At 41.3% G+C, this 26,353-nt stretch overlaps 3 protein-coding genes across 4 annotated transcripts in view; 2 read left to right on the forward strand and 1 right to left on the reverse strand.

Moving 5' to 3' along the window:
* The window catches only part of Trim9 (E3 ubiquitin-protein ligase Trim9), an 83,941-nt gene that overhangs the window by 10,027 nt on the left and 47,561 nt on the right, over positions 1-26,353 (forward strand). The gene's annotated exons all lie outside the window — the stretch shown is intronic.
* Positions 13,548-14,424, forward strand: LOC108055969 (uncharacterized). Its single transcript, XM_017139559.3, has one exon. It carries the CDS (start codon positions 13,695-13,697, stop codon positions 14,313-14,315), a length of 621 nt encoding a protein of 206 aa, XP_016995048.2. The 5' UTR covers positions 13,548-13,694; the 3' UTR covers positions 14,316-14,424.
* Positions 23,094-25,093, reverse strand: w-cup (world cup). The gene is made up of 2 exons (XM_017139558.3): positions 23,918-25,093; positions 23,094-23,856 (listed from the first exon to the last, which is right to left on the reverse strand). The coding sequence occupies exons 1-2, from the start codon at positions 24,976-24,978 to the stop codon at positions 23,577-23,579; spliced, it is 1,341 nt and encodes a 446-aa protein (XP_016995047.2). The 5' UTR covers positions 24,979-25,093; the 3' UTR covers positions 23,094-23,576.

Genomic DNA, 26,353 nt, shown 5'->3' on the forward strand with positions numbered 1-26,353 from the left:
CGCAGGGTGATTATGTGTCCCGATCCCGGCTCCTCTGCTCGGCCTGGCCAAGTGTTAATGGCATAGTTAGGTGAGGAATTACAGGGGATTTGGTGAGAGGAGCAATTTGCGAGTAGGGCGCACTGGCATGAGCCTGCGGAATGCAGGGGAATCTTTTGAAGAGCTCTTTAAAGCTGCCCGAGAAAAATTATTGGATTTAAAAATGCGCATAAGGGAATTCAAGATAAGTTACTGCCAACATAAAACCATTTATTCCTATATTATTATTATTTTATGGTATTTCAAAATCTAAACAAGCTCCCTTTTGGTTAAGCGTGCTATAAATCAAACTAGAATAATTAAAAGTATTGAAATAAAAAAATGTCATGGCAATACTTTAGTCTATTTAAATTAGATTAGAACGCTACAATAATAAACTCAATTAAGTAAAATTATTTTAATCGATGCCCTTATCTTTTTCGAATATAATGTCTGGCCATAAAAATACATTATAAAACGGTTGACTTGCTACGCTAAACCACATAATCAAAGGGATCTGAAAATCTAAAAAATTTAATGGCTCGTATGTGGATTAACCTTCTGTGGGTTCTCTCACCTAGCGGTTGAGCTCGTTATGGATCAGCTACTTGAACATTCAGCGCCGCATGAGGGTGCAATTACATGCAGCACGTAAGCCATAAAAATACTTCGAAGTGGAGGGACCAGGGCCTCGTCCCTAACTCGACCCACTCGCTGACAGACTGACAGATGTTTATCAACAACGAAGTTTATTGCATTTCACAAGAATCACACTATAAAACTGATAAAGCGACCAGCGGGCCAAGGAGTGGAGTAGAAAAGGCGGGGGAGTGAAATCAAAGCACATAACTGGAATCGATAACGAATAAACTAACGATCAACATTTGGTTTTATGGCCACTGAAATTATTACGGTTTGCTCCCAATTATCATATATCGCAGATAAATTAATGGTTTTCCATTTTGTTTTTTAGTGTGAGAGAAAATACCTTAATCGAATTTGTGGCACGTAAAAGGGGTTCAGAACGTTGCCACTTCTTCATAAGAATATTACCTTGGATTGTGTATATCATAGTGCCAATCGATAGCAATAGTAAAGTGAAAATTGTTGTAGGTACTTTGGTTGACTACTGTCTCAGTTATACCATCATAATTTTGAAAAAGACTTCAAATAGGATAACTAACAGTGGAATCTAATATATTGGAATTATGTCATAATTATAATAACCCTGAAAATGTTCAAAAGTTCAAAGAACCTAAAACTCTATTTACGGAATACCTTATCTAAAATTGACATTAATACGTTCGTTACTTCACTCCACATAAGTGCGATAAATCTTCATCTCTCAGGAAAATCCCCGTTTCCACTGCACAAAGGACCACTGTACGGTGCCTGGGTTGCTACACTCGACAAAGTGACAAGTTCATGAAGTATTCAAAATGCCTTGGCTGGCTGCGACTGTCTCTGCTCAGGTGGGCCCCCAGTTGAGGACCTGCATTGGCCGCACTCGTCGTATCCTGGTCTTTGGCATGTCCTGTGGTCAGAGCCCCGTGAAGGGCCTGCCTCTGGTTATTTTATTGTTGTCCCACTCTGCCCGGGATCCACATCCACTCCCTATCTCTGCGGATTGCGGCTTGTCAGCTGTCAGCGTTTTGCCCACTGCCACTGGACTTTGGTCGGAGCTGATTTAAGCCCGCTTTTGGTCGAGATATCTCCATTCCATTAGCATGTTCCATTTGTGCTGAAAGGCAGGCGGCATTAATAATTCAATGCTGCTGATTCCAAATGCAATAACAATTTGATTTATTTACAGATAGTACAGTAGTAACTTGGCGTTGACTTGAGTTGATTACCCAGTGGCTTTGTAAGGGGACTAAAGCATAGTCGTAATTTATTGAGATTATTATCAGTGGGAATTAAAACTTAAATTAATTAAGTGCCGTTTATCTTGTTCGTTTTACTATGCATCTAAACTGATGAAATTAGGAAAAAGTTTGTTATTTTTATAAACGAAACATTTTATTTGGAATACATTGCCCAAATAGTCAATTAAATTTTTCAATTTTATTAATATCCTTCTTTTATTTCATTTCAGGTATGTAAATCCCTCTGCCCACCAACATCCTACACTTTGATTTTTCAGGCGCAAGTAAGTCCCTATTTGCCTTTTGGTCATTTTGCTTAATTGAAACCAGAATCAAAGCTTTCGAGTGTCATTATAATCAGATTTTCAACACGTGGCCAAGGACTTAAAAAAGCTTGTTAATCTCAACAAAAAGAGCCGCAAAATAATTTTTATTAATTAAATTTCCGTGGCTTACCTCAATTCTCCTCATCCTCATCCTCGCTCTTGGCCGCTGGAAAAGCCGCTTAAAATCACAATTTTTGTAAAGTTTTCGCAGTGGCCTTTGAACCGAAATTATAGCCTCGGGCGTAAGGCTGTCAACAAGTGCATGCGACCCCGGCCATTTTCCCGCTTTCCTCCCCCATTTCCCGGCTGTCTGGCGCTCGTCGAAATTTTTTAATCAATACACGACCTGCGGCCATTGTTGATAAACATTATGACGTGCCCCCTACAGCAGATATGAATTTATATCATTCCATTTGCCCGCGGCATTTTGTGATGGAATCAGTTTTTCTGAATATTCAAGAGGGGGAAAAAGCATCTCACTACCGGCAAACGCCGGTACACACATTTTGATACATGTATTAAAGTATCCACAATTTTTTACCCAAACTCATTTTGTTCAAATTTGCAGCCTTTTACACAAGTCCAATATAATGAAGCAATTGGTTGGGGCTGAAAAGCAAACACGGAAAACCTTTTTGGCCAACACCTGCCCAAATGACCCCAAATACCTTTCCTCCTCCAACCGCGCCCGCAACTCAAACAATTTTTAATTTGTTGACTTTTCGTGCGGACCTTTGACAAACATTTATTTTAATTTGTTTGGCCCGACTAACGAAATAATTTAGATAAATGCGGACACCCTTTGGCGGAGGACGAACTTTCCACGAACACGAGATCTAATTAAGCGAATCCATTGCTTGGGTCCTGAAAAATACTTAGGCCTGTCCACCAGAATTGATTACTTGACCCGTTTCGTCTTGACGTTTCCCGAGAATTGCCCAACACATTTTAACAGTTTTTCACAATTTTATCAGGCTCTTTTCAGGCCCATTTCCCCAGCCACTCGGTTTTCTTTCGGGAATTCGCCTTTTCTCTCCTCTTTTATGTTGTTTAATGTGCCAAAATGTAGTAACATTTTTTATTTATGTCAACCGCTTTGCACATCCAGCTAGGAAAAAGGTCAATGCGGATCTGGGGAACTTTCCCTTATTAAATTATTTCTCGTTTTTTTCCATCTAGCCTTTTGCTCGCTGTCGCTTTATCTCTGGCACATAAAGTGACCGGAATAATGTAAGAGATTTCAAGTTCTTGGGATATTATGGAACTAATGAAGGGCGATAAAGGACAAGAGTGAGGGAATTCAACGTATTACACTAATATCTTAAATTTATTGGGAATTTCTTGAAGCTAGTTGATAAAATTCGTAACTGTGTAACGTCTACTCTCCAAAGCAGTTTTTGTTTAACTAGCACTTTCAATTTGCTTTCTGCTGACGGGATTAACATTTCTCCGCCACAGAAACACACAATTAGCCGCAGAAGAAATTGCATCCAGCTATTTGTGGATGGGAAATGCAAATAAATGCGCATAATAAACGAGCCCGGGCCAAAGACAAACCGCGTGCGATTCAATTAAAAACTGCTGACCCGGCCGAATCGACAGGAAGTCAAAGTAGCAGAAGGCTAAGACAAAGGAGATTCCTGGAAGGAGTGCGTGCTGATGAGATGAGAGGCATTAGACATTAGACGCAGGACAGGAACGGCAGGAAAACAGAAAACCAGGAAGCTCTGCCTTCGAGTGCTCGGCAATTCCTATCTAATTATAATAAAAACCCGACGAGGCTCAGGGCAGGGCGAAAATGGCAGAGGCCGTAACAACAAATGGGTCTCGAGATGATTAGGCTGCGATAGCTGGCAGAAGCTCCTTTCGCCGCGATGGAGGACACAAATTACACAAATGGCATGCTGATTAGGAGGACGAAAGTACGTCGAAGATATCGGCACCGGACCCGACTTTCTCCGTCCTGATTATGCAATTTTAATTAAAGCACGGAATGTTGGCAGTGACAAAATAAAGCAAGTCCTCGACATGTTGATGTTTATGGTCGCCGAATCTTTGTCCTGCATCCACTTTTAATTCAATTACGCTTTCGTGTTATCAAACAGAATGGAAGCGCCGGGAATTAATGAGCGCTAAATTAGTGAAGATTATGCCATTAGGGGTTGACTGCCCCTCCCTCCTGCCCCACAATGTCCTGTATCCCCAGCTTTATCGAGCTGCCGAGAGCTCATCAAGTCTCAGCGTCGTCTGATGATTTTTATTGTTTGCCTGACCTAATTTTCCTTTTCTTTGCATTGACCATTTCTGTTTGGCCTATCTCTAATGTCTGAATTGCCCGCAAAAGAGGAAAGAAAGGCATTCCAGAGGGCTCCCCATCTGGCCATTTCCCCTGCCTTCCCCTCCCTTCGGGCACACACAAAAATGTTTATGAACAAAAAGCTTTGGCATCCCTTTGTGGCTTTTTCTCTCTGGCCGGATGTATGGCTGGCTATCAAAATTTAATATGAACAATGGCCAAGAACTAAAATATCACAGATTGCAGATGAATTTCGTCTCGAAAAGTGCCTGCGTAAATATTTTTAATCTAATGCATTTCTGAACCTGACGCATAGGTAAAATTTAAATGGAATATTTGTGTGGGCAGCGAAGGGAAAAATATTGATGAACAAAGGCAGAGTGGAGCACTTGTTGAAAATATCAATCTTCGGTTATGTTTCTGAAACGAACAACTATTTTTAATAAAGAATACTCATAAATTATGCCAGAATATTGGGTAAATATTGGGTTTCGCCTTGGAAAACCCATATTTGTTTTGAACGTCTGGTATGCCATGAACTCACCAATTCCCCTTGCTCCATTTCCCAGCTTCCCTAAGCCCATTTATCAAACTTACAACCAGCTCAAAACTCGGATTCTGCCTGCAATTCACATATGAAGTTCATTGACAAAGTTCATGTTTTGATCTCTCCAAGGGGGCCTGCATTTCCTGGTTACAACCAAGTCAACCCTCTGGCAACAACAATGACAGCCAGCCAAACCCTTAACCCATTGTTCTCATCCAAAGTCGCATTTAACATTTTAACCTTTCATTTTCGAAACAATTGCGTCTGCTTATAAAAAATAGATGCGAAACGAAACGAGGCGAAATACCAAGAGAGATGGCCAAGTTGAAGGGAGACTACGGATGGGATGGGATGAGTTGGGATGGCATGATATGGGTGGAGACGGGTTCTGCGATGTGGTGAATGGTGAATGGCAGCAGGACGGAGACCCCAGCCCCATGCGGGGATTCTGGCATCCAGGACTCGCTCACTCAAATTAAAATGTATAAAACAGAAGTAGACTGATTCGAGCTGCGGCATGCAAATGGAAATAGGAATGGGAGCGGGTGCTCGGCATGCCGTGCATATTCCCAAAAGCAATAACGATGGCAGCCGTGAAGGAAGTAGAGCTCCATATAGAAGTCAACACACTTACAGCGCGAAAAATGTGTTAAAACCTGGGAAGTGTATAGGAATTAATTCTTAGTGCATCAACTTGTGGTGTAAATGAAAATTTTAATTTAATTAATTTTAAAATATAAAAATAAAATATAATATATATATCTACAGGTATATAATATCTAAGAACTTCTCGCAGTGCAGCGATGATTCAGTTGCGCCATATCCACCTTTGACTGGCGATTCGGATTCTCCGAGTGGGTTATGCATGCCATAGCTCTGTGGCTAACATTTCAATGCATTTCATTCCATTGCAGATGTGCAAATTTGATTCTGAGTCGCAGTTGATGCGCAGCTGTTGTCTCAGGCTCGAGCTCGTACTTATTACTCATACGCCCGGTGTGTTGACATATTTCCAGGTGGATGCTGGGTCCTTGGTATGCCTTTGTAGGCATCTCGCACAGGCATACCTGTGCAGGATTACAATCCCCTTTCCTCTCTATATCTCTCAGCTTTCCCTCTTGTAACTTTGTGTATCGTTTGCTGTTTTCATTTGCGCTTTGGCATAAAAACTTTGCATACTTTGTGGCGTCTGTTGCAGCTTGTGGAATGTTCATCTGTGATATAAATAATTGCGAGTGTGTGTCTGTGTGTCCCTGTCCCTGCAGGGAGCGTGCATGTGTGGGTCTGACAAGTGCAATAATATCATAAGCACAACAGCAACAACACGTTCATCCCCTCCTCTTCGGCTGCTGTTTTTATGCATTGTTTGTTTTTTGAGCTGTTTTTTTGCCCCGGGCTGTTTGGTCTCACAAGTTCGCAAAACCCACAAGTGCAGAAATCTCCACTTGCCACACTCACACCATTGGGCTTATCGTCCTGCTTGAGCATCTGCGTTATGTGATTAAGGATTGGAATTTTTGCGACCAACGTAGAGCCGCAATTAGGGATAGGACATGACATATGCATTATAAATAATAAAGTTGTGAAAAGATTTTACAGCCTTAGATCAAGAGTTCCAAAATTAAATTAATTTGAGCTTTGATTGATTGATCTCATTGCATATCAGCCATCTATCAATTTTAATGCATAGAGCTTGAAAAATTTTTAAAAATAATTTTATTACATTTTCCTTTTTTTTTTTTTTTTTTAAAGCACATCATATTTCTTTATTGGAAGGGAAATTGATTTATAGTTAAAACTAAAAAGTAAACCAGTTAGTTGCCTGGGGAAAGAAGGCATGACGTTTTAATTGAATTTACTCGTGTCACAGTAAATTTGAATATCATCATTGTCGTCGTTTGCAACTGAAACCGAAGCTCCGACGGCAAATGTTGTCAAGTCACCTTCCGACATGGTAAATTGCAGATGGGCCACGCCCCGACCGCCCCTTTTAAGCGCTTTTAAATTTATTTACTAGCAACTTGCTGTTGCTGGTTCGCCTCGAATGCAAAGGCAAAAAAGTCCAGACCCAGACGACACATAAATTGCCGGCATACGTGTGTGATGACAGGCGAACGAATGGATGAATGAATGGATGGATGGCTGGACGGGGGGATGGTGGTACAGACGGACGGAATGCAGACATAACATACATACGGCCGTGTAGCGGTGCCAGAACCACCAACGGCACCAACACCAACACACAGACGTTGACAAATTGATTGCATTCTTTTATTTTCTATGCCGACGACATCGCTGCACCACATGGCGTATGCGTTATATGCTTTCCCCTTGCCATCACTTCACCTTGGGCTGCTTTTAATATGGTTAGATGCAGTTGATTGAGTTTTAAGTGCCGTTCTATGCCAGCGTTTGCCGTTGCCTTCAATTAAAATGCAAAAAACAAAACACTATAAAATGTTTGCCAGGCTGAAATCAAGTTAAGACTCTGCTGTCGGGCAAAGGGTAATTTTATATTGGAAAAATATTGATGTATTCACCTACTCGGCAGCAGCATACTGTAATTGCAATAACAGAATTATGAACCAATTTTAGTTAGCTACCAAACCAAGACCCAGAGGTATAAATATTAAATTCCATTAATCTCACTTCTCCAACCTTGCTATCATGCCTCATTTTTAAAAAAGCCTCCATATGTTTTTGACAAGCCTTCAGACGCAAAAGGAGATCCCTTCAAAGCAAACACCGCCCCGATTTTTTATTTAATATATCATTAATAATTTATAAATGAGTGCACATCTTGGAGAGGAACTCAAGGACTTCTTTCAGCTGGATTCACAATTGAAAAGTCCTGGAAAAGTACTCGAGCAGGCAGATGAAAAATCCGCTAAACTGTATGATTAATTCATTATTTATTTATGACATTTACAGATGGCGTGTAAAAATAGAAAGCGAACTCCTGATGAATGTACACAAAGTCCTTGTAGGTGTAGGGCTTCCGATGAAGGCGAATGAAGATGCCAGCAACGCCCTCTGTCAAAAGAGAAAGAAAAGCGTAATTTTCTCGGCCTTGCACGCATCATCTGACAGGGGGACGGGGGATCAGCACCCCCACCCCCTTGTTCATGTTAATGTTATGCAAGCAGAAGGCCCTGGCCTCCCAGTCCCCCCAAAAAACACCCCACATAAATATGCATAGAAAATGCCTAAAAGTTAATTACCGTCAACATTCTGAGTGGCGGCCGTTCAGAGAGGAGGTGAAAGGGGACGGAAGAGGCGTGTTCTATGGGCGTTGATTTTAATTTATGGCAGACAAACTTTTCTCCACCCACAAACACTGCGGCATCTATGTGTGAGCTGGTAATTTAATATTCATGACCGTGTTAAAATCAATGCAAAAGACTGAGACGAAGCAGTTAATGCTACTGGTCCGGGTCCATGCCAATCTAATTAGCAATATTTTATATTAACGACCTGGCTGCTAATTTTAATTGAAATTCTATGCTTCCTTCTATCTTAATTTTTTGCGTCCCTCCGCTTCCTATTTATATCGGGCATAAATCTCGGATTACCCTTTTCCAACACAGCCCCGAGGAGTCTGCCAATAATTACCCTCATCAAAATTTGTGTACTTCAACTTTAAAGAGCTAAAAATTATTCTGCTTGTGCGGGTGTTTGGAACGTGTTAGGGCCCTTATAAAACATATGAGGGATTCTGGGGAAAAGTGCTAAATGGAAGTGCAGAAGGGAATTCAAATTGTTTATTGGATATTCTAGAAAGCTCATATTTTATTTAAGATAATATACTGAGAGATGTTTTAATTTCCGAATTATAACATAAATATCACTAGTAAATAATATAATATTTTTAAAATAAATTTATATTTTTTAGTGTTGGAATATCTTAATAGATTGCAAAATATAGCATGCAATTTTTAATGTAACAATTTTAATTTTCAAATTATAATATAAATATCACTTAAAAATAGAAAAAATGTTTTAAATTAACCTTACATTTTTTTGTGTTCGAATATCTTAACAGATTGCAAATATTGTAACACCCTTATTTTCCTTTCCCGGATTCTTTGCTCTTTTGGTTTGCTTAATTCCTCAGCACACACATATTATTCCCTCTTTCACACACTCACATATTACCATTATGCCGTTTGACATTTGCATTTCAAATGATTCTGCTTGTTGACTTTAATTAGCTGAGATTTGTTGCTGCTCCCTCACCCCTCCACCAATCTCGCCCACATGCTAATAGCTTTTCCCCAGTCCCCCGGAAAACCAAAGAGGGGCTTTCCAGGTTATTTTACCCGTAATTGAACCAAAGGACTAAGCTCTGTTATTTACCTTCCATTTGCATAGTTGCGAATTCCCCGAAACGAGCTGGGAAAAACATTGGAAAATGCTGCTCTTTCCCTTTTGGCGTTTTCCGCTTTGGTCATGGAAAGTCTCATTACCAGAGCAACAACCACAACGAATCGATTTCCTGGGCGGGCTACCCACCACACCGCTTTTCCCGGGGCGAGCTCATACAGGTGGAAAATGCGCAAAAATTCATTGTGCAGAAAAAGTTTTCCCTTAAAAAAAGGAACAAACATCGGGTGGATGGGTAGACTCCACCTGCCATCGGCTGTTGCTTTTTGCTCTTCCAAGTGGGCGTGTTCGGTGGAAAAGTGTATTAAAATGTAAGGAAAAGCTGTCTTCGTTTTCCCCACCACTTTCCCAGCTGTGTTCAGCTGCTTGGAAACAAACACGGGGGACTCCAAGCCACAAGCTTCCCCATTTCCACCAAATAGCCGGCGGACTTTTCCCCTTTTCTCGACTCTGCGGCTTGCTGTTCGGCAATAAAATTCTTTAAAATTAAGCATAAAATATTTAAATTCAAATTGTTTCATCCGAAAATAAAATGAACATTTTCGGTGGGCTTTAATGCACAGCCAGAATTTATGTAGACTTTTCCGTTTCTATTTAAATTTGCATTTTATTGCAATTTGTTTGATATTTGCCATTGCTCCGCTCTAGCACATAAATTCTTGTTTTACTTTATGTTATTTTATGCATTTGCCTTTTATTACCCTCCCTCGGCTATTTTTGCAGCCAAGACGGCTCCTTCAGCCAGTCGAAGGTATATCTCTGCCCATCCTGGCTTTTTGTTCTGGCTCACCAAATGATAATTTATGCAAATGTCTGTAGCCCCGTGGAAGAAGACAAAAAATCGCTGAGGGTTGCAACAAAAAGCCTCCCAATTTCGAGGAGCGGATCCATTTTCCATTTCCATTCTAGTTTGCTTTTCCTTTCGGCTGCCTCTTTGTGCTGACATGCTTTTGTCATTTATTTTGTTTATCTCCTTTGCACCGTGCTTTTTGCATGTAACAAATTATTATTATGTTTCGGCCATTTTTAGCTGATCCAAGCGGTTCCCGGGGCCAGTAAATCACAAAGAGTCTGGGTTTTGCTCCTGACCTTTTTCGGGGCTTTCGCTTCTGCACTTGAGTAATGAGCTGCTTATCGAGAGGTTAAAAGGTAAAACTCGGCATGTTCCCGAAAGTTAATGATATGGCTTCATCTTGTGTTGCCTCTTTTCGTTTGTGGAATGGTTAATGCTGAGCTCACTTTAGGACACTTTAGGGCTAAAAAATATGAAATTGCATAGTGTTTTAAGACAACCTTAATATTTTTATGAAAAATTTGTTATTTATTATTTGTTATTTATTGATACTTTGAAAAGGCTACATCTTAGACATTCATGTGCTTGCACTCGCTTTTTCACTTCATTACATCAAAGCCTTTGCTGGAAAGAATTTAGGGGGTCTTTCACTTTCGCCCAGCATACCAGCGTCTATCAATGGCACTTTGCCAAATTCTTGCATTAGTTTCGTTTACTTTTCAATTGCCATGGCATTTCCCTCTTTCGTTGCCATGGGAGATATTTCAACTGCACTAAGTAGCCAATTGACAACTACAAATTGAACATTTATTTTCCAGCTGCAGCTCAAAGGGAGAAGAGTTAGGAGGGGCAAACTGTTTTACATAGCCTTGTAGTGGGGCCAAAGGACTCAAGTGGTCGGTCATCGGGCTGGCAAAGTGAACAACTAACTGCAGGGACTTTGAGAAGATGTTTGAGCAGCTAAAATAATAGAATTTTCCCCTAAATTTGGCCAAAGATGCCTCGCTAAAGCAATAGGAAACGGAGACGCAGCTCCAGGTCCGTATGCAAATGTCTTAGACATGGGTGGCTGACTATCACAGTCGGCGTCGTCATCGTTCTTGAAGTTTCCTCCACATAACGAGCGGGCGGGGGACAAGGATACAGCCCGATCCCATTTGTTTATTTGTTTACTTTTTGCCATTTGCCTGCATGCGAGTTTCCCTCTACTCCGTCAGGACTTCCCCTATTCAGTCTTCAGCATTTTTGTTGTCGTCATTATTTTCTCTTTGGTTTTTTCTCTTGAGCCATGAATATTTTCATATTTTCATGTGACCACTTTGGGCTCCTGCCCGCTTGCCACTGCTTATTCCACCGGCTCCTGCCTTATCCTGCCAATTGTGAGCAAAACTTTCGGCTGCTGCCTTTCCCTCCTCGGAGGTCGCATGTGTAGGACCATGTTATTTAATAGGCTTTTGTGACTTGGAAGACGAGCACCAAATGGCTGGCAGCTCGGCACAGTGGAGCAAGTTGGGTTTTTTTTTTGAAAATTCTGACAAAACAAAAAAAGTGAAAAATAATGGAATTTATTGAATTCAAACACACAAAAAAACACGGCGGGATCAAATCGACATGCGCATGGTAAATTTCTGGTATTTATACGCACATTGTATTTATTATGCAGTACTGGTAAAATTTAAATTATTTGGCCGATTTCTCTGACTCGGAGATTCTCTGACTTTGAGAAAGAGGGCATTAGCGGGATAGCGCTTACATGAGTGAGAGGGTAAAAGACATATTTAAAATTCGAACTAGTCTACATTTGTTTACATTTCGAGCATATCGAATTAATATGACGCATATTAAGTCATAATTAATACCACATATCATCAAAACGTCATCATTTCATATCAAGTCTTTTACGGGTGTTGGAATTTTATTAGCTTTATGAGGTTTTGAGGGATCCTCAGGCATCAGAACTCTTAGGTTTTAGATATGAGCTAAGAACACGTCCCACTGTCCAAAAATATCCTCTTTGCCATCGTAGGTCTCCCTGTCTCTTCCTGCCTCTCCAAATATATTTCCATCTCACCCTCGGTGTTTGTTTTGTCTGTCTGGAGTCCTCGGTCCTCTGCCTTTTGGAGTCGACTACATGTGTTTGCCCCTTGTCGCTTTCCTTGCAACCCCTTGTGGAGCCCCGACCGCAAGCGCTTTCCTTTTTGCTTCCGTTTGTTTGCACAGTGGCTGCTGTTTTGGTAATGCGTTCAGATTATTAAACATATTTTCTGATGCCTGACAAATGGCAGGACAAGCGGAGGCAAAACTTTCGACGTGAGCAGCAGGAGAACGTAGCCTAATGTTCACGGTGGAAGTTGAGCAATTAAAAGAAAGGAACGCTAGTTACTTTAAGTGTTCAATAAAAAGCACAAAGAGGAGCTGGCTGTAATCGTAAGTAGGTCAGGCCATTAAAATTGCCACACCAGGCGAAACACAAACACACTCTGGATACACCCCGGAGGAGATTTATGGGGGTGTTTGGGGGAGGAGCTGGAACACTGTATCCTATGTGGTTTCCTGCTCCTTGTTTAATCGTTAAAGGAATTCATGGTTTGTTTCTGGTTTTTCCAAGTTTTCCCATGCGTTGACACACGAAAAGGGGGAACCCCACACACATTCCCGGATCGGAAACACACGAACTTGCAACTATGGTCGATATGGGAAGCCACCTGCCGTCGACAAGCGTACACACTTTGGCCAACTGCCTCGACTCTCGCTTTCAGAAGTTGCTGCTAAATGCTTTCTGATTGTTATTTTTCGTGTTTTCCTCGGCTCCTCCTCCGCTGGCAGTGCGAAATTACAATTATTACACGGCCCCAAACCCAAGTTTTCCACTTCTTGCAGTTCACTTCTGCCTCAGCTGCTTTCCCTAAACTTTGCTTTTTGCCGCTCCGAATGCAAAATCTGGTAATGTAGGCGTGTTTAACACAAACTTAAGTTGTTCGTAATGACTTTGTAGCAAATTCGGTGGGGATGGAATCGGATGGAGTGGAAGGAGCACGTTGATTTGGGGGAAACAGCAACGTAGGATGGTCTTCTTAAAGCTCGCAGCCGGAATTTAATGAAAAAAGTTTGCAAATCGAAAAGGACATCTTCATGAAGAGGGACAAATTACCAAATGATGCGGCATTTTTACTTTAGATATGAAAAATTAATCTATAATTATCTTATAATATCTGTAAAAAGTTTTTCAAATTAAAAATAAAATAAAAATGTAAGGTATAATTTTTTTTTTTTAATAAAAATCTGACAGAACGTTTGTTGTGGTTTTCTCTGAAAAGAAATATCTAGGCATTAGTTGGGTAGCTTTGCGTTTCTTCTCGTCAGCCCAGAAATAAATTGTAACAAATTTCGAAATTCAAATATAGGCTCAAAGCCAATTAGTTGTTTTAGTCCTCTTGGCGTTCACCCATAACCGAAGTATAGAGCTATGGAGGAGGACCTGGAGTTCCTTATCAATGCCCTGTCGGTTCCAAATACTCCACTGACCGAACCGTATGATGAGTTGCAGTTGCTGGAGATGCGTGAGTCCTTCAAGACGCTGCAGAAGCTCCTTCGGCGCAGCTCCTTGCCCGTGGAGGCGAGTCTGCGCTCCATGCCGAGGTCAAAGGCCGGCGGACATACCGACAGGTTGGAGGAACGGACTCTGTCCTCCATGCTGGCACTTGTGGGCAACGATTACGAGAGGGTCAGCGATCCAAACAGTGGTACTCAGTGGAACTCCGCCGAAAGCGGAGCACGCACATCGCCCATTATTTTAGAGTGCGGACTGGGCGATCATAGAGTGGAGAGTCCTTTGGCCAGCAGTTCCTGGAGCGGCAGCGAGTGTCCTGATATAGGAGACATGGCGTTGGTGCCATACGAGGAACTCTGCAACGAGCGAAGCAGTTCCGAAACCACAATCACCGGCCAGTCCTTTTCCTCATCGGGCATCTCTCTCAGCATTCCCGTTAATTTGGTCTGGAACAACAAGGAGTACAACGAGTCGCAGAGCACGGACAGTGAAACCACGCTAAGGGCTGACGGTCGCAGGTATTCTACCCGAAAATAGGTTCCCATAACTCTTGATCATCAAAATTATTGCCCAAAATTTCAAAGATTCAAACATTTTTTTAAGCTTTTATTAGTGAATGGTAAATAAAACGTATATGCTCCCAGTATTTCTGATTATGATAATTTCTAGGAATTTGTCCATCACAATTAAATGGAATTTTTTTTTAATTTGAGGATTTTGAAAGCATTCTGCTTAGTGACACCACTTCAACATATTCACTTCAAGCGCCTCTCTATGCGATTCTCAACAAGTTCAACTGAGTATGTTCCTTCCACAGATCAGGGATCAACATCATCAAATTAGAACGCATGACCTGACCCCAGACACAGTTTTAATGAGTAAGCATACCAACATGTGCCGGTGACCCCTTGCTTAACCCATGCCGGCCACTCTTGACGGTTGCAGTGGAACTTGTAAAAGTGATTAAAACGGAAATTTAATTGAAATGCGCACATTTGCGTAGGCATTTGCCCATTTCCGTTTGACTGGGCACGCAAACCACTCTCGGATGCTCAGATACCGGCATATAGAATGCCAAATGTTTGTCTACAAACAAATGGCCTGCGGTTGTTTTGCATTGAAGTCCTGCATGGTGGGGATGGTTCGAGATCGGGAGATATATTTTTGAATTCTGCGTTCCAGGGTGTAATTTCTATATTTTCTGGTGTTTGCGTGCGTGCGGCAATTTCCTCGACTGCCGAAAAATCTAATTTAATTTCGGATGAAATTTGCTTTCTGTCCGTTTCTATAGCCGTTTCCATTTGTATTGAAATGTTCGCCTAGGACGACTGGTTTGAACAGGTGAGGCCTTCGAGCAATTTGCTTTCGCTTTTTCCGCTTTTGATTTTCCCATATTGCCATCACTTTGAGAGTTCGTTTTGTGTGTATTTTTTGAGTGTTGCTCTGACTGCTCTTTTGTCGAAACCTGGGTTGGGGCAGTAAGAAACCTGAGCTCGTATATGACCATTTATTGTTATGCATATTAAGCGTCGGCATGTACGGAATGGAATGCCAGAAAAGGAGTCGGCAAATGCAATAAAAATGTTGTATGCCAGCAATTAGTTTAATGTTCGATCTGAAGGAGGGATAAAAATTCCTTGAGGTAGAGGGGTATTTAACGATTTCAGGAATGAATGCTTTTGGTTTTTTGACTGCATTTTATGGTTTCCTAAACATATATTTCTATTGATTAAGGAAAATGAAAACCAGACGAGACAGTAGCTGAATCAAAGAATGCGCCTTTCTATGCGCTTCTCAATAAGTTTACTTGGTGTTGTTGTCTTATTCAACATTCCCTCAATTATTGTGCCCTTTCAAGTGATTTTTCATTCACTTTCTAGACCTTGTAGTTCGCCTTTCATCCGTTTAGTCAGCTCTTTTCATTCAATTCACTATATACTGGCACATTTCCGCTTTAACCCACCACTGCCCGATGTGTCTGCAGTTTGTTAGTCTCGCTCTTGTGGGGCGTGTAATTGCAAATCCAATTAATTTACGAACTAGTCACAGCAAATGTGCTACTAAGTAAGACATAAATAGCACAAGACTCCCTACTTTACACTCGCATCCAGCGAGTGTCTGGGCTTGCGTTCCAGAATTTAAAGTGTCTCGTGTTGGATTCAAGTGTGGATCTTCCATTGGTCTGGGACAGGAGAGGTTCGAGTGTTTGACGCCGGGGGTTTTTGAAAGTGCTTCGTGTGCTCAGGTTGACAAATGCACAACAATTAAGAGAGTAGTTCTTGGGAATTTATGCTGACGAAGATGATGCCCGGGGCTGCCATGGAAATTGAAAAGCGAGAGCTGTAGTCGGCTGCCTTCGCCCCACCTCACTCCCCCGGATCATTTCGGGTAGATGAACATCCATTTCGCTTTAATGCTTCCGTGGCGAGCATTAAAAAACCTGAGGAAGAGAAATTATGCTAATAAATCGCGGCGACACGTGTCGTTGTACTCTCGTTTCAGTCCCCTTCCCTGCTAATGGACATGCGCCACGAAATATGCATTGAGTATTTTTCAAACTGCTACATTGTTGCACTGCTCTGGATTATTATGAACTTGGTCACTCGGCCCTCCTGCACGTGGTGTTTACACATCATTTACATAAAACGAGCAACAACTTTTTGCAATTTCTTAACGAACAACGAAAGGAAAACCGGCCCAACAAAGTTGTTAATTATACTTGACTGGACCGACAGAGCCCCGTCTTTATTTTTCTCTTTTCCTTTTCTGAAAAGCACAAAAAAAAGGTATTCGGCCCGGTGCTTTGGCCACCCAGCCTTTGATAACGAACGGAGGGTTGGGATTTGGCAGGACCTGCCCGCTTATGACGTGCTGGAAGAAACCATTAATCAAAGCTGCATCGCCTGGGCGAGTCTGGCACGGCAGCTTTACATATATTTTTCCATTTCATTTTTTATTTCCTATCCGAAACGGGCTCTTTTAAGGACTCCGAGTGGGAAGTTGTTTTTACCAATGTCGATGTCGGTTGGTCGGCTCTTCGGTCGCGTGCGTATCACTTAGCAGGGAACACGGCCCTGAAACGGTTGCCAGATTAAACAATTTGAGGCCGAGCGGAAAAAATGTGTATTGCCTAATTGTAGTAATTAATGAATTCAGTTTACAGTTCCAATGAGCTATGGTCCGCAAATTGTGGGGGCAGCGAAATTATGCGATGATTAATAGTTGGGACTAAAGAATAAAATAAATGAAACGAAAATAATAAATTAAATATATTTATGCCATTCATAAAAATATGAGTTTTTTTTTAATTTTGAACCAATGTGGATAAGTACACACAGAAGAAAAACACGCCGGGATCAAATCGATATGCGCATGATAAATTTCTGGTATTTATATTAAATAATTGATATTAAATACTGTCGTTTTTCGATTTCTCTCTCAGGCATTCTCCGACAGGAAGATGCAGTATGGCGACTTAAAATACTTAGTGGGGGGGAGAAGAAATAGAGCAATGAGAAATAGAACAAGATAACGAGATAGAGAAAGACACATTTGAAATTCAAACTGGCCTACTCAGAACATGTTTCTATATTTTGGGCATATCTAAATGAGAATATTAAGTCAAAATTAAAACCAAATTGATCATCGCTTCATTTTAATTTTTTTTTGAGTATATTTAAATTTTCTTTCCTAAAGACAGTCTTTAAAAATGGGCACTCACCCACAGACCAGGATAAAACACTCCCACATCCTTTGACCTGTCTGTGCAGAGCTTCCTGCTGAAAAGGTGCAGTCCAAAAATTTAATTACACGCCCCAGCGAATCGTAAATAAAGCCAGTTGACGCAACCGGAGAACCCCCAACAGACAATGCCCATTTGCAGATATAGTACTACAAACAAATATTTTTAATAAGTGGATAGACCGAAGGGTATTCTTCATACACGTGCCTAGTAGTCCCGGCAACCTTGGGATCCGTTGGGCATTTTTCACAAATTGCAATAAAACGTATGGCTGAGCAATTGTCCTGCGGACGAGTAATTTATAAATACTCGTCCCGTCCTCCGAGCTGCCGCTAAACAGAAAATCCTTTATTTTCCAATGATGCTGCCGCTGAGCCAAACTAATTTCCCGGACAAACATGAAACGGCCCCGGTTGCAACATCCCCTGGACAAACACACCCCTCGGAAAATGACAGAAAACGGGAGGGGATGCGGAATGTTGAAGGTGTGTGTACGTGGATCGTGGATTTCAATTCCGTTTTCCGTCTGCGAGATTTTCGGTGGTTGGTGGGTGCTTTTCCCAGTCACTTTTTCCTATTGCCAAAGTCGCCTTTTTTCCAGGTCGCTTAGTTAATTTCTACTGCAGTGCAACACGAAGCGTTGCATTCAAAATTAAATCCTCGACGGACTATTTGTCATTTTTGACAGTTCAAACTGCTTTGAGGGAGAGGGAGATCGACTTTTGCGCAAAAATTACGGCTTATGGCGGGACATTTATTTTCTCCTTTTATCCCTCAACTTTATATTCCCTGAGCGTCGCAGCTTCTGTTGTCAACGCGATCTGCTGTTGTTGTTTGTAATTAGACCTATCAGAAAATGTTAAAGTAGCTCGATGGAAAATATTCTTGGTTTTAGAAGTTACATTTGAGAAAGTTGTGAAAGAAGAAACCCAAATGTTGAATACTCGTTCTATTTAATGTTATTAATAATTTAGATTCCTGATTTTGATTCACATAAATCTCTTTCAATCCCCTTTACTTATAAATATTTGCCTTTTAATCGGCTCACATCAGCGATTCAGCAGAAACAAAATACGCATTTCGAATATTCCCAGAGGGCGGTTAGAGATTAAAATCAAATCATCTCGTAAATTGCCACAACTTTTTTCTGCCCAGTCCCTCCAGCAGACAAATCCCCGGCACCAAGGATATTAACGCCTTAGTCCGCTTAATGTTCCCCGTCCCAGGACCATCCCCTCTGCCTAGATGCTACAGATCCAGCATAACATAAATCACAAAATATAATAGACCAGGCGCAGACATAAAAAACGAAATTGAAAACGAAATTTGCATTCAGCGCACATGACGAAATTCGCCTTTAAGTACATAACAATCAAAAATTATGGTTTTATGGGACCAAGTGAAGGGTGAAGGGTTGCGAATGGGGGTTTTCTCTTGGATTAAGGAGCTCGGCTGAATGGATTCCTGGCAACAGTTGCGAATCGAATCGAAGCGGGGGCCACAAATGCCATTCGTTTCCATTGTCAGATCTCGAGTGGGGTGACTTCCCCCCATTAAAAAGTTTTGTCAAGTTAAATTACCAAAAATTGCAAATTGCTTGGACTAAACACGACGGCGAACAGGGACAAGGACATGGCCACTTTCACTTCCTGCCGGCCATTGTGTGGCCAAAGGATTTCATACACTCAATATAATTAAGGGTTCGAGCCTTGGGCCTCGTCCTCGGCCTCCAGTCTCAACCTCCATCTCCCCTCCCTCTCCTCCTGGATGAAAGCTGAAAACTTTGTGTCCAGGCAACAATTTTGGCAGTGCGGCCATTGTGTGGCCCTAGTTGTTGGCCAGAGAATTTGTCGCCGGGCATTCTGAATTGTATGTTAAATTAAATTTTACCACAGAGACCAGTCTGGCCAAGTCATTGAGCTGCTGCTCCTGCGGCTGGGAGGGATTGGTTGGTCGGCTTGTGGCATTAGGTTGTCAGTTTGTTGAGCCTGACAGATTTTTCATTCTGGGGATCGGGGGAATGATGGTCGAAGTTTGTTTGCCCTGTGCGTTCCAGGTCATAGATAGGCATATGAAGTTAATGGAACAACATATCAGTATCATCGAGATGTTGGTTCTATATACACTTTAAATGAAACTACAAATTATTTTTACATTTTCTACATCCCTTCTAATGATTTGATGTTTCTTCTATTACAGGTAATTTTCCGACGATTCCATCTATTCAATGTCCAAATTAAGTGCGTAAGTTAAAATGTCTCAAGTGGCACAGTCCACACACTCGTTCACTGCAATCAGCTGGCTGCTATTTACTTTCCTATAAATCAATAAAACAATGACAGAGCCTCCTCCGAGAAGAAGACTCTCCTTAGTTCGTCGGTGGCTGAAAGTGCTCCGCAATATATCACTTGACTATTCGGCTGATTGTCATCGCTTAAACGGCCAGCGGAGCATTTCATTTAACTGCCTTTCGGGCCATCCCTGCGTATACGTACTGCCTGCCTATATGGCGTACTCCCTCCACATCACTTACTTATTGTAGTTGTGATACTTGCGTATGCGGAATTGATGTCGAGTGCGGTCGCCAAGGAATAGGAGGCAGCGTTTCCACTTAATAGGCGCACATGAGACTCCCGACACATAAAAACCAATTTCGCGTAAGTGATAAAAATGCAATGAGCACTCGCCTCCAAGTCCCACACGATTGGGATTCTGATTGCGATTGGGATGATCATTATGATGATGACAATCATCAGCTGGTGACGCAGACGCCTATGAATTAAATTTACGATGGCACAGAAGTAGTTTTGACACATATATCTTAAAGAACATCGTGGCGCCATAAAAATCTGTGGCCAGCCTTAAATGGGAGTCATGGGATGGGATGGGGGCCCGAGATGTTGGAATATAACTTAGCCTGTTTTCCTTTTAATTGTTTAATTCGAATGCCGACAGCAGCAAGGGGCTGGCACAATATTGCAACTAGGGATGGGATAGAGATCTATATATCTGAAGCCCAGTGATGGGAAAAGTCAGGGATATAAACCTTTTAAAATTTAGATAAACTTAAAAAGTGTTTAAAACGCTTTACATTTAAAGGTAAAATTATTAATAATTATGTACTTACAACATATTTTATTTTTGTAATATTTAAATTTTTAGTCAAAACACAACTAAAAATCTATTCACATTGGTTTAAAAGAAATATTTAGAATTAAAATATATAAAAATATATATGTTGGACCTGCCACCCTTTATCGATGTATTATCCCCGTCTGTCGTGAGTATCACGCTGGCATGTCTAGGAATGCTTGGCTCTTCCATGCGATGCAGCTTTCAATCATCATCAATTTCACATAAAAGTGTCGCCCACACGACGCAACTTGCAGACTTGTCTTCCCCCTGCAATCCGCATCCCCATCCCGCGGCAATAGTCTGCCTTTGGCGACATAATGACGAGATCATATCGACAACAGGGAGTCGGAGACCCGGAGTCGTGGCATTTTATTTTCTGCCTCTGCCGCTGCTGCTCGGTTGCTTTTGTGTAATCGTGAGAGCCTTGTCATTGTCATTGCGATGTTGCCTGTCTGCTGTGCACTTTTCAAGTTCAATTTCAATCCCAGCTCTGCCCTCCAACCACTTGCAAATCAATCTGGTGAACAGAGGACATATAGATGGTCAGCCAGTCAGTCAGTCAGTCTTCTCAGTTAGACATGGCAAATGACCGGTAGCTCGTTTCATTGTGCAGAGCCCTGTCATATTTCCTGTCTGCAAAGTGTTGGGCGAAAGTTTTATGGCCTTTTGATAGTTCCCATTTGATAAGTCCCTGCAGCAGGAGTTTATATTACAGGAAATCTCACGGCAGACCTGAGAAATTGATGAGTCTCGCGCAAAGTTTTCAAAGTGAATTGCACCAAGTTTCGCACACGCTACTTATGTTTCCGGTAGCAAGATTGTTCATAACCACTTTTTTAATTAACATCACACTATTAAATATTTGCTTCTTGCAAAGCATAAAATAATTATTTAATTTGAAAATAATATAATAATAATAATAATATTTTCAAAATATAAAAATGATAAAACAATTTTCAACTGGGTTTTGACTACGTAACCAATAAAAATTTTTAATATTTTTTAAGTTTCATATTTCAAATTAAAATAAAATTGGGTTAAAGGTGACTTAAGATAAACAGATCCATTTAAATGTAATCAACTTTTATTTTGCTCTTGCTTGTTCCATTTTCCTTGATAAAGTGTGCTATCTGAATAACCCATTTTGTTTAGCTTTAATTTTTAAAAGGGATTTTCAACTTAAATAATCTGCCCTACGTAACTGGCTAAGCTGCCGCAAGGAACATTATATTTATTGGCAAACTGGGTGCTTTATCGTTTCGCAATCCACGCCTCGGGCGGCAGACAACTGTCAGCAAATTCCGGGCCGACATGAGCCCTAACAACTATAATTACCCGGCCGACAATCAGCCCCCCAGTTGATGATGGCTCAATCGAAGGCGATTCAAGGCGTTGCCAATTCTGCAATCGATAGAGCTTTACAGGGGAATTGACACATTTGTTGAAGCGTCGAAATAGACTCGGATTCGAGTACTTTTTTTAGCCCGCGGCGAGAGGCGTGTGTTTTACCCTGGCATAATTGAAATTGACATATTTCATTGTCGGCACGGTGCTGCAATCCAAATTGCCAAAGTACATTTTCAATTTTCATCAAAATTTGTTTTGGGAGCGGGAGAGAAGCGTTGGCTTCGCCATTGATTTGCTTTGATTTCGGGATGGGAGTCGGATTTTGATTTCCATTTCCATTTCAACGCCCGCTGTCAGCGCTTTTGGCCTTTATTTACCATTTTGCTTTGTTGTAAGCCGCCGCAGGGGGCGGCTGAGGAGAAAGGGGGCGTGGGCTTAGGCCTGCAGCTTTGTCTGTCTGTTGCTAAGCGCCTGCCACGAGTGTCCGTCCGTCACTTTGGCCAACCTTTCTCCCCTCCGCCAACCAAATGGGCCCATCAGCTTTTTGTGCGTCACATCGAACCAAAAACGCCGGGGATTTTTGGCAGCTTTGAACGGATTAGCCGCCCGTGGAGCGATTCTCACCCACGACCATGGTGATCAACGGTCTTTGGAAAGTTTAAAGTCTTCCTTGAGCTGAAAATCATTAAAGTATAGTTTAAAGTGTTTCGGAAAAATTGCGGAGTTTCGATATTCAAAGGCTCGGATTCAGTGCCTCGGTAAAATGTTGCTGCGAAATTAAACTTTAAAGCCAGCAATACAATATGAACTGGATATCAACGGGCACCTTTTGTTCACTTCGCTGCTCCACTTTTCCCCGGCAGCTGCGACCCCAAACACCCCACACCCCCCACTTTCGCAGTCCATAAATTACAATACCAAAGGAGGAAAATTACAATAGAGCCAGGTATTTGGGTCAATTTTCATTGTCTTTGCTGTGAGCTGTTTTTATTTCGACATGCAAAACAGAAGTGGCGCAAATTTAAGGTGGCTGGGTATACAGTAAAACTGTTGCATACCGAGGGGGCGAACAGAGCGAGTGGTGACTGTACCATTAAAACACTGTTAATGAGATACAGAGGCACTTCTTCAAGATGCAAAGAAGCAAGTGCACAAAATGAATGCAAGAGGTACAGTCCCATAATATCCTGCTTTCGGCAGGTTGTTCCACTTTTGCAGCGTTGATTTCGAGACTTCTACACTTCTTCTAGTGCTTTAAAGTTAAGTCAGTAGATAATAGTCAAGATAGAGTGAGGTTCTAAGTGGAGTGGGTGTCGAAATACTAATAGAATACCAATAGATATAGCCCTATGATATCTTTCCCTCGGCGGGTGGTCCCACATTCATAGCTTCGGTACTTCAAAGGTTGGTGAGAGTGTCTGGTGATCAGTAGAGGTACAAGAGGTGTAGTCATTATCCTTCTTTCGGCTGCCGGTTACTCGTTTCTAGTGTTTCCTATCTCTATGGTTCCTTAATGGTGGTGGATAGTAGAGGTACAAGAGGTAAGGCTAACTAATGGTTCTCGCTAAGGATTGCTATTCTTCGTGGCTGTTTTTGGAGTACACCGTATACATCTCGTTTAGAGTGGGTTGGTTTTGAGTCTGATTCTTGATGGTGTGGTAGTCGCAATAGAGTTGCTGGGCTTCGCTCTTAAAGTTGTTTTTCATGTCGTGTTTAAGCTGCTTGATCAGCCCCAGGCGATATTTGAAGTTATCTTGGAGGATGGTCAGTTTCCTCTTGTACTCAGCCTTTGCGGTGCGCTGCAGGATGGCCACCACGACGGATCGGGGAGGTCTTCCCGTGGAAGTGCTGTGACTAATAAACGCATAGAATTCATCAGGTTCAATATTATTATATGGGTTATATTTTTCCTTACGTGGATGTGGACAGGGATGTGGCTCGGCCGACCTCTGAGAGCATTTCCTTCCAGGTTTTCCTTCGCTGCTCCTCCTTCAAAATGGCTTCGGCCTCCTTTGCGTTCATCTCATCGTGCAGCTTTTTCTTCACCTCCAGGGCCTGAATGCCACTGAAATATTCTTCCATGTCCTTTTTAATTTTGTTCCTTGGGTCGATCTTCATTTCAATTTTATTAGGTTTTTCTGCATCTTTTATCGAATCCGATGCAGAAGAAGAAGTGCTTGCCGTTGGTTCATTCCGATAACTCAAGGTCTGCTGGAAATGCTCGGGCTTGGGAATGGTGTCCTGTTCCTTTGCGTTTAGTACTCCTTTTACAGGTTTTTCTGGAATGCTCTTCAGAATTTCCTCGCCTGCTTGATGTTCCGTTTTGCGATTTTCCTCGTCTGCCTTAATTTCTCCAAAGAGACTTTTCTGGGGAGAAGAATCATCTTCTGCACTTAACTTGTTTTGGGACTTCTCTTCCTTATTTAGCTGTCTATTCGACACCGCATCCCTTAACTTGGCTTGACTTGGTACCTTGGGTTTCTTCGGAATAGTTTTTTCTGAGGCCTTCTTTAGTCCGATATTTTCATCCTTTGTTCCAGATATTTCTGTCTTGTTTTGTTCTTGACTTAGTTCTTTTGAGTCCTTTCGACTAACCTTTGCCGAATCCAAGTTCGTTCTGATGTTATCCTCCTCGGTTCCAGAAATTTCCACATTTTCTTCAGCTTTACTTAACTGCATGGATGCCTCTGATTCGATCTTCTGTTTTTCCTGAACATCCATATTATTTTGTGGTACATCCAGCGTTTTTTCCTTTGCCTGTCGGCTTTGCTCCAAATCGTCCACATTTGATTGCATCATTTTGAGATTCTTGACCGTACTTAACTTTTTCTTGTCAAGACCCATTTGTCCAAGTGAATCTTCTGAATCTGAAACACTCAACAAATACAACTCCTTGTGTTCACCATGTGCACTTGCTGGTTTCATCTTGTCTGCTTGTGTTAAATTTTTATTTTCTGAAATTTCAGTCTCTTCCATTTTGCAGGTCGAAAATTTGTGTTTTCCTGTGTCTTTTTATACAAAAAAATGGATCCGACTTGATTCACATTATTTGATGACTGACTGGGACTTTTGGTTGGCAGTTTGAATAGAAGTTCAAAGGCTAATTTGACCCTTGACTTTTTTTGATAACAGTAAAACAGAAGGCCTTCTGTGTGGAAATCTTCAAAGCTGAGACAACTTTGTTTTGAGCTCCAGGCATTTAGGATCCGAATCAGGGCACGAAAAGCATTTGCCATCCACAGAAGTTTCGTTTCGAGCGCCCCTAGGTATTCCATAAAAATAAAAGGCAAAGGAACATAAACATAAACAAAGCCGGACAGCATTCTTATCGCCTTCATTTATTATGCAAAGTTTGCTTGCCTCTGAAATTTTCCAGCTGCATGCAAAGGGGTTAAAACTGATTTAAGGCCCGTTTCGAGGTTTGACCTGGGATCAGGGTTAATCAAGGAACACATTCATCAAATTGCCACGCAACACGATGCCATAGCATGCAATGCCGAAAAAATTTTTAAAATTCTTAGTAAATATTGAGAAATTATAAAGAAAGTAACGAAAACATGTGTTTTTTAAATATACTGCTTTTAATCCACAAGAAACATTCACAGTCTACTTAAATACGGCTTTAAAGTGTTGTTCTTGGGAAATTTTAATTTCTTACACCAAGAAATGGGGCTGTAAAATTTTAATAAGTTTTCTTTCGAGGTAACGGCTGTTCCTATATCTAATTTTGAACCCCTCGTTCTCAACTGCCACATTTGCTTCCTCCATCGCTCTATAGTCTATAATGTAACATTTGCGCAACGAGAACAGTTTTTTTTGGTGGCATAGAAATGGGTTTTGCGTCTAGACAACTGAAGGGCAGGGAAATTGGGGTTTCAACTGTTTCTGTTGCTGCTTCTGGTGATGCGGCAATTTTGCCTCACGTATCCGTCTGGAGCGATTGTGTGTGGTCTGAGATTTGGAATATAGTCAGCTGGCAGATTCGGGGGCCTTATGTGGCTTAGAATGGCCCCAAGGAACATGGTCTGAATGTCTAATAAGCCGCTGCAGCCAGGACTGTTACGCAGAGGAATATTTATTCCAATAGGTAGGACTAAACTTAACCTAACCGATAAATTAAAAAAAAAATGATTGGTTCTTTATTATTGGATGTCTTACAATCCAAATATTAATTCGGAATAATGCGAAAAAATATAACTTTAAATAGTTATTAATAAATTTAACTGTCCAGTACTTGAAATCCATGTGGCCGAAATTATTTATAAGAAATATTAAATCCAAAATTATATTATTACTTCGAATTTATCTAAGAACCTTTTCCAAGACTGTAGTTTTCTTTTGAAGAATTTTA

The sequence above is a fragment of the Drosophila takahashii genome, chromosome 2L, assembly GCF_030179915.1.
Source record: "Drosophila takahashii strain IR98-3 E-12201 chromosome 2L, DtakHiC1v2, whole genome shotgun sequence".
Taxonomy (NCBI): Eukaryota; Metazoa; Arthropoda; class Insecta; order Diptera; family Drosophilidae; genus Drosophila; species Drosophila takahashii.

Excerpts from the sequence above, each read along its gene's own strand:
- w-cup (XM_017139558.3), bottom strand. The coding sequence starts at position 24,978 with ATGGAAGAGACTGAAATTTCAGAAAATAAAAATTTAACACAAGCAGAC. Across the intron at positions 23,857-23,917 it reads ACATCCCTGTCCACATCCAC|TCACAGCACTTCCACGGGAA; the intron begins GTAAGGAAAAAT and ends TGCGTTTATTAG.
- LOC108055969 (XM_017139559.3), top strand. The coding sequence starts at position 13,695 with ATGGAGGAGGACCTGGAGTTCCTTATCAATGCCCTGTCGGTTCCAAAT.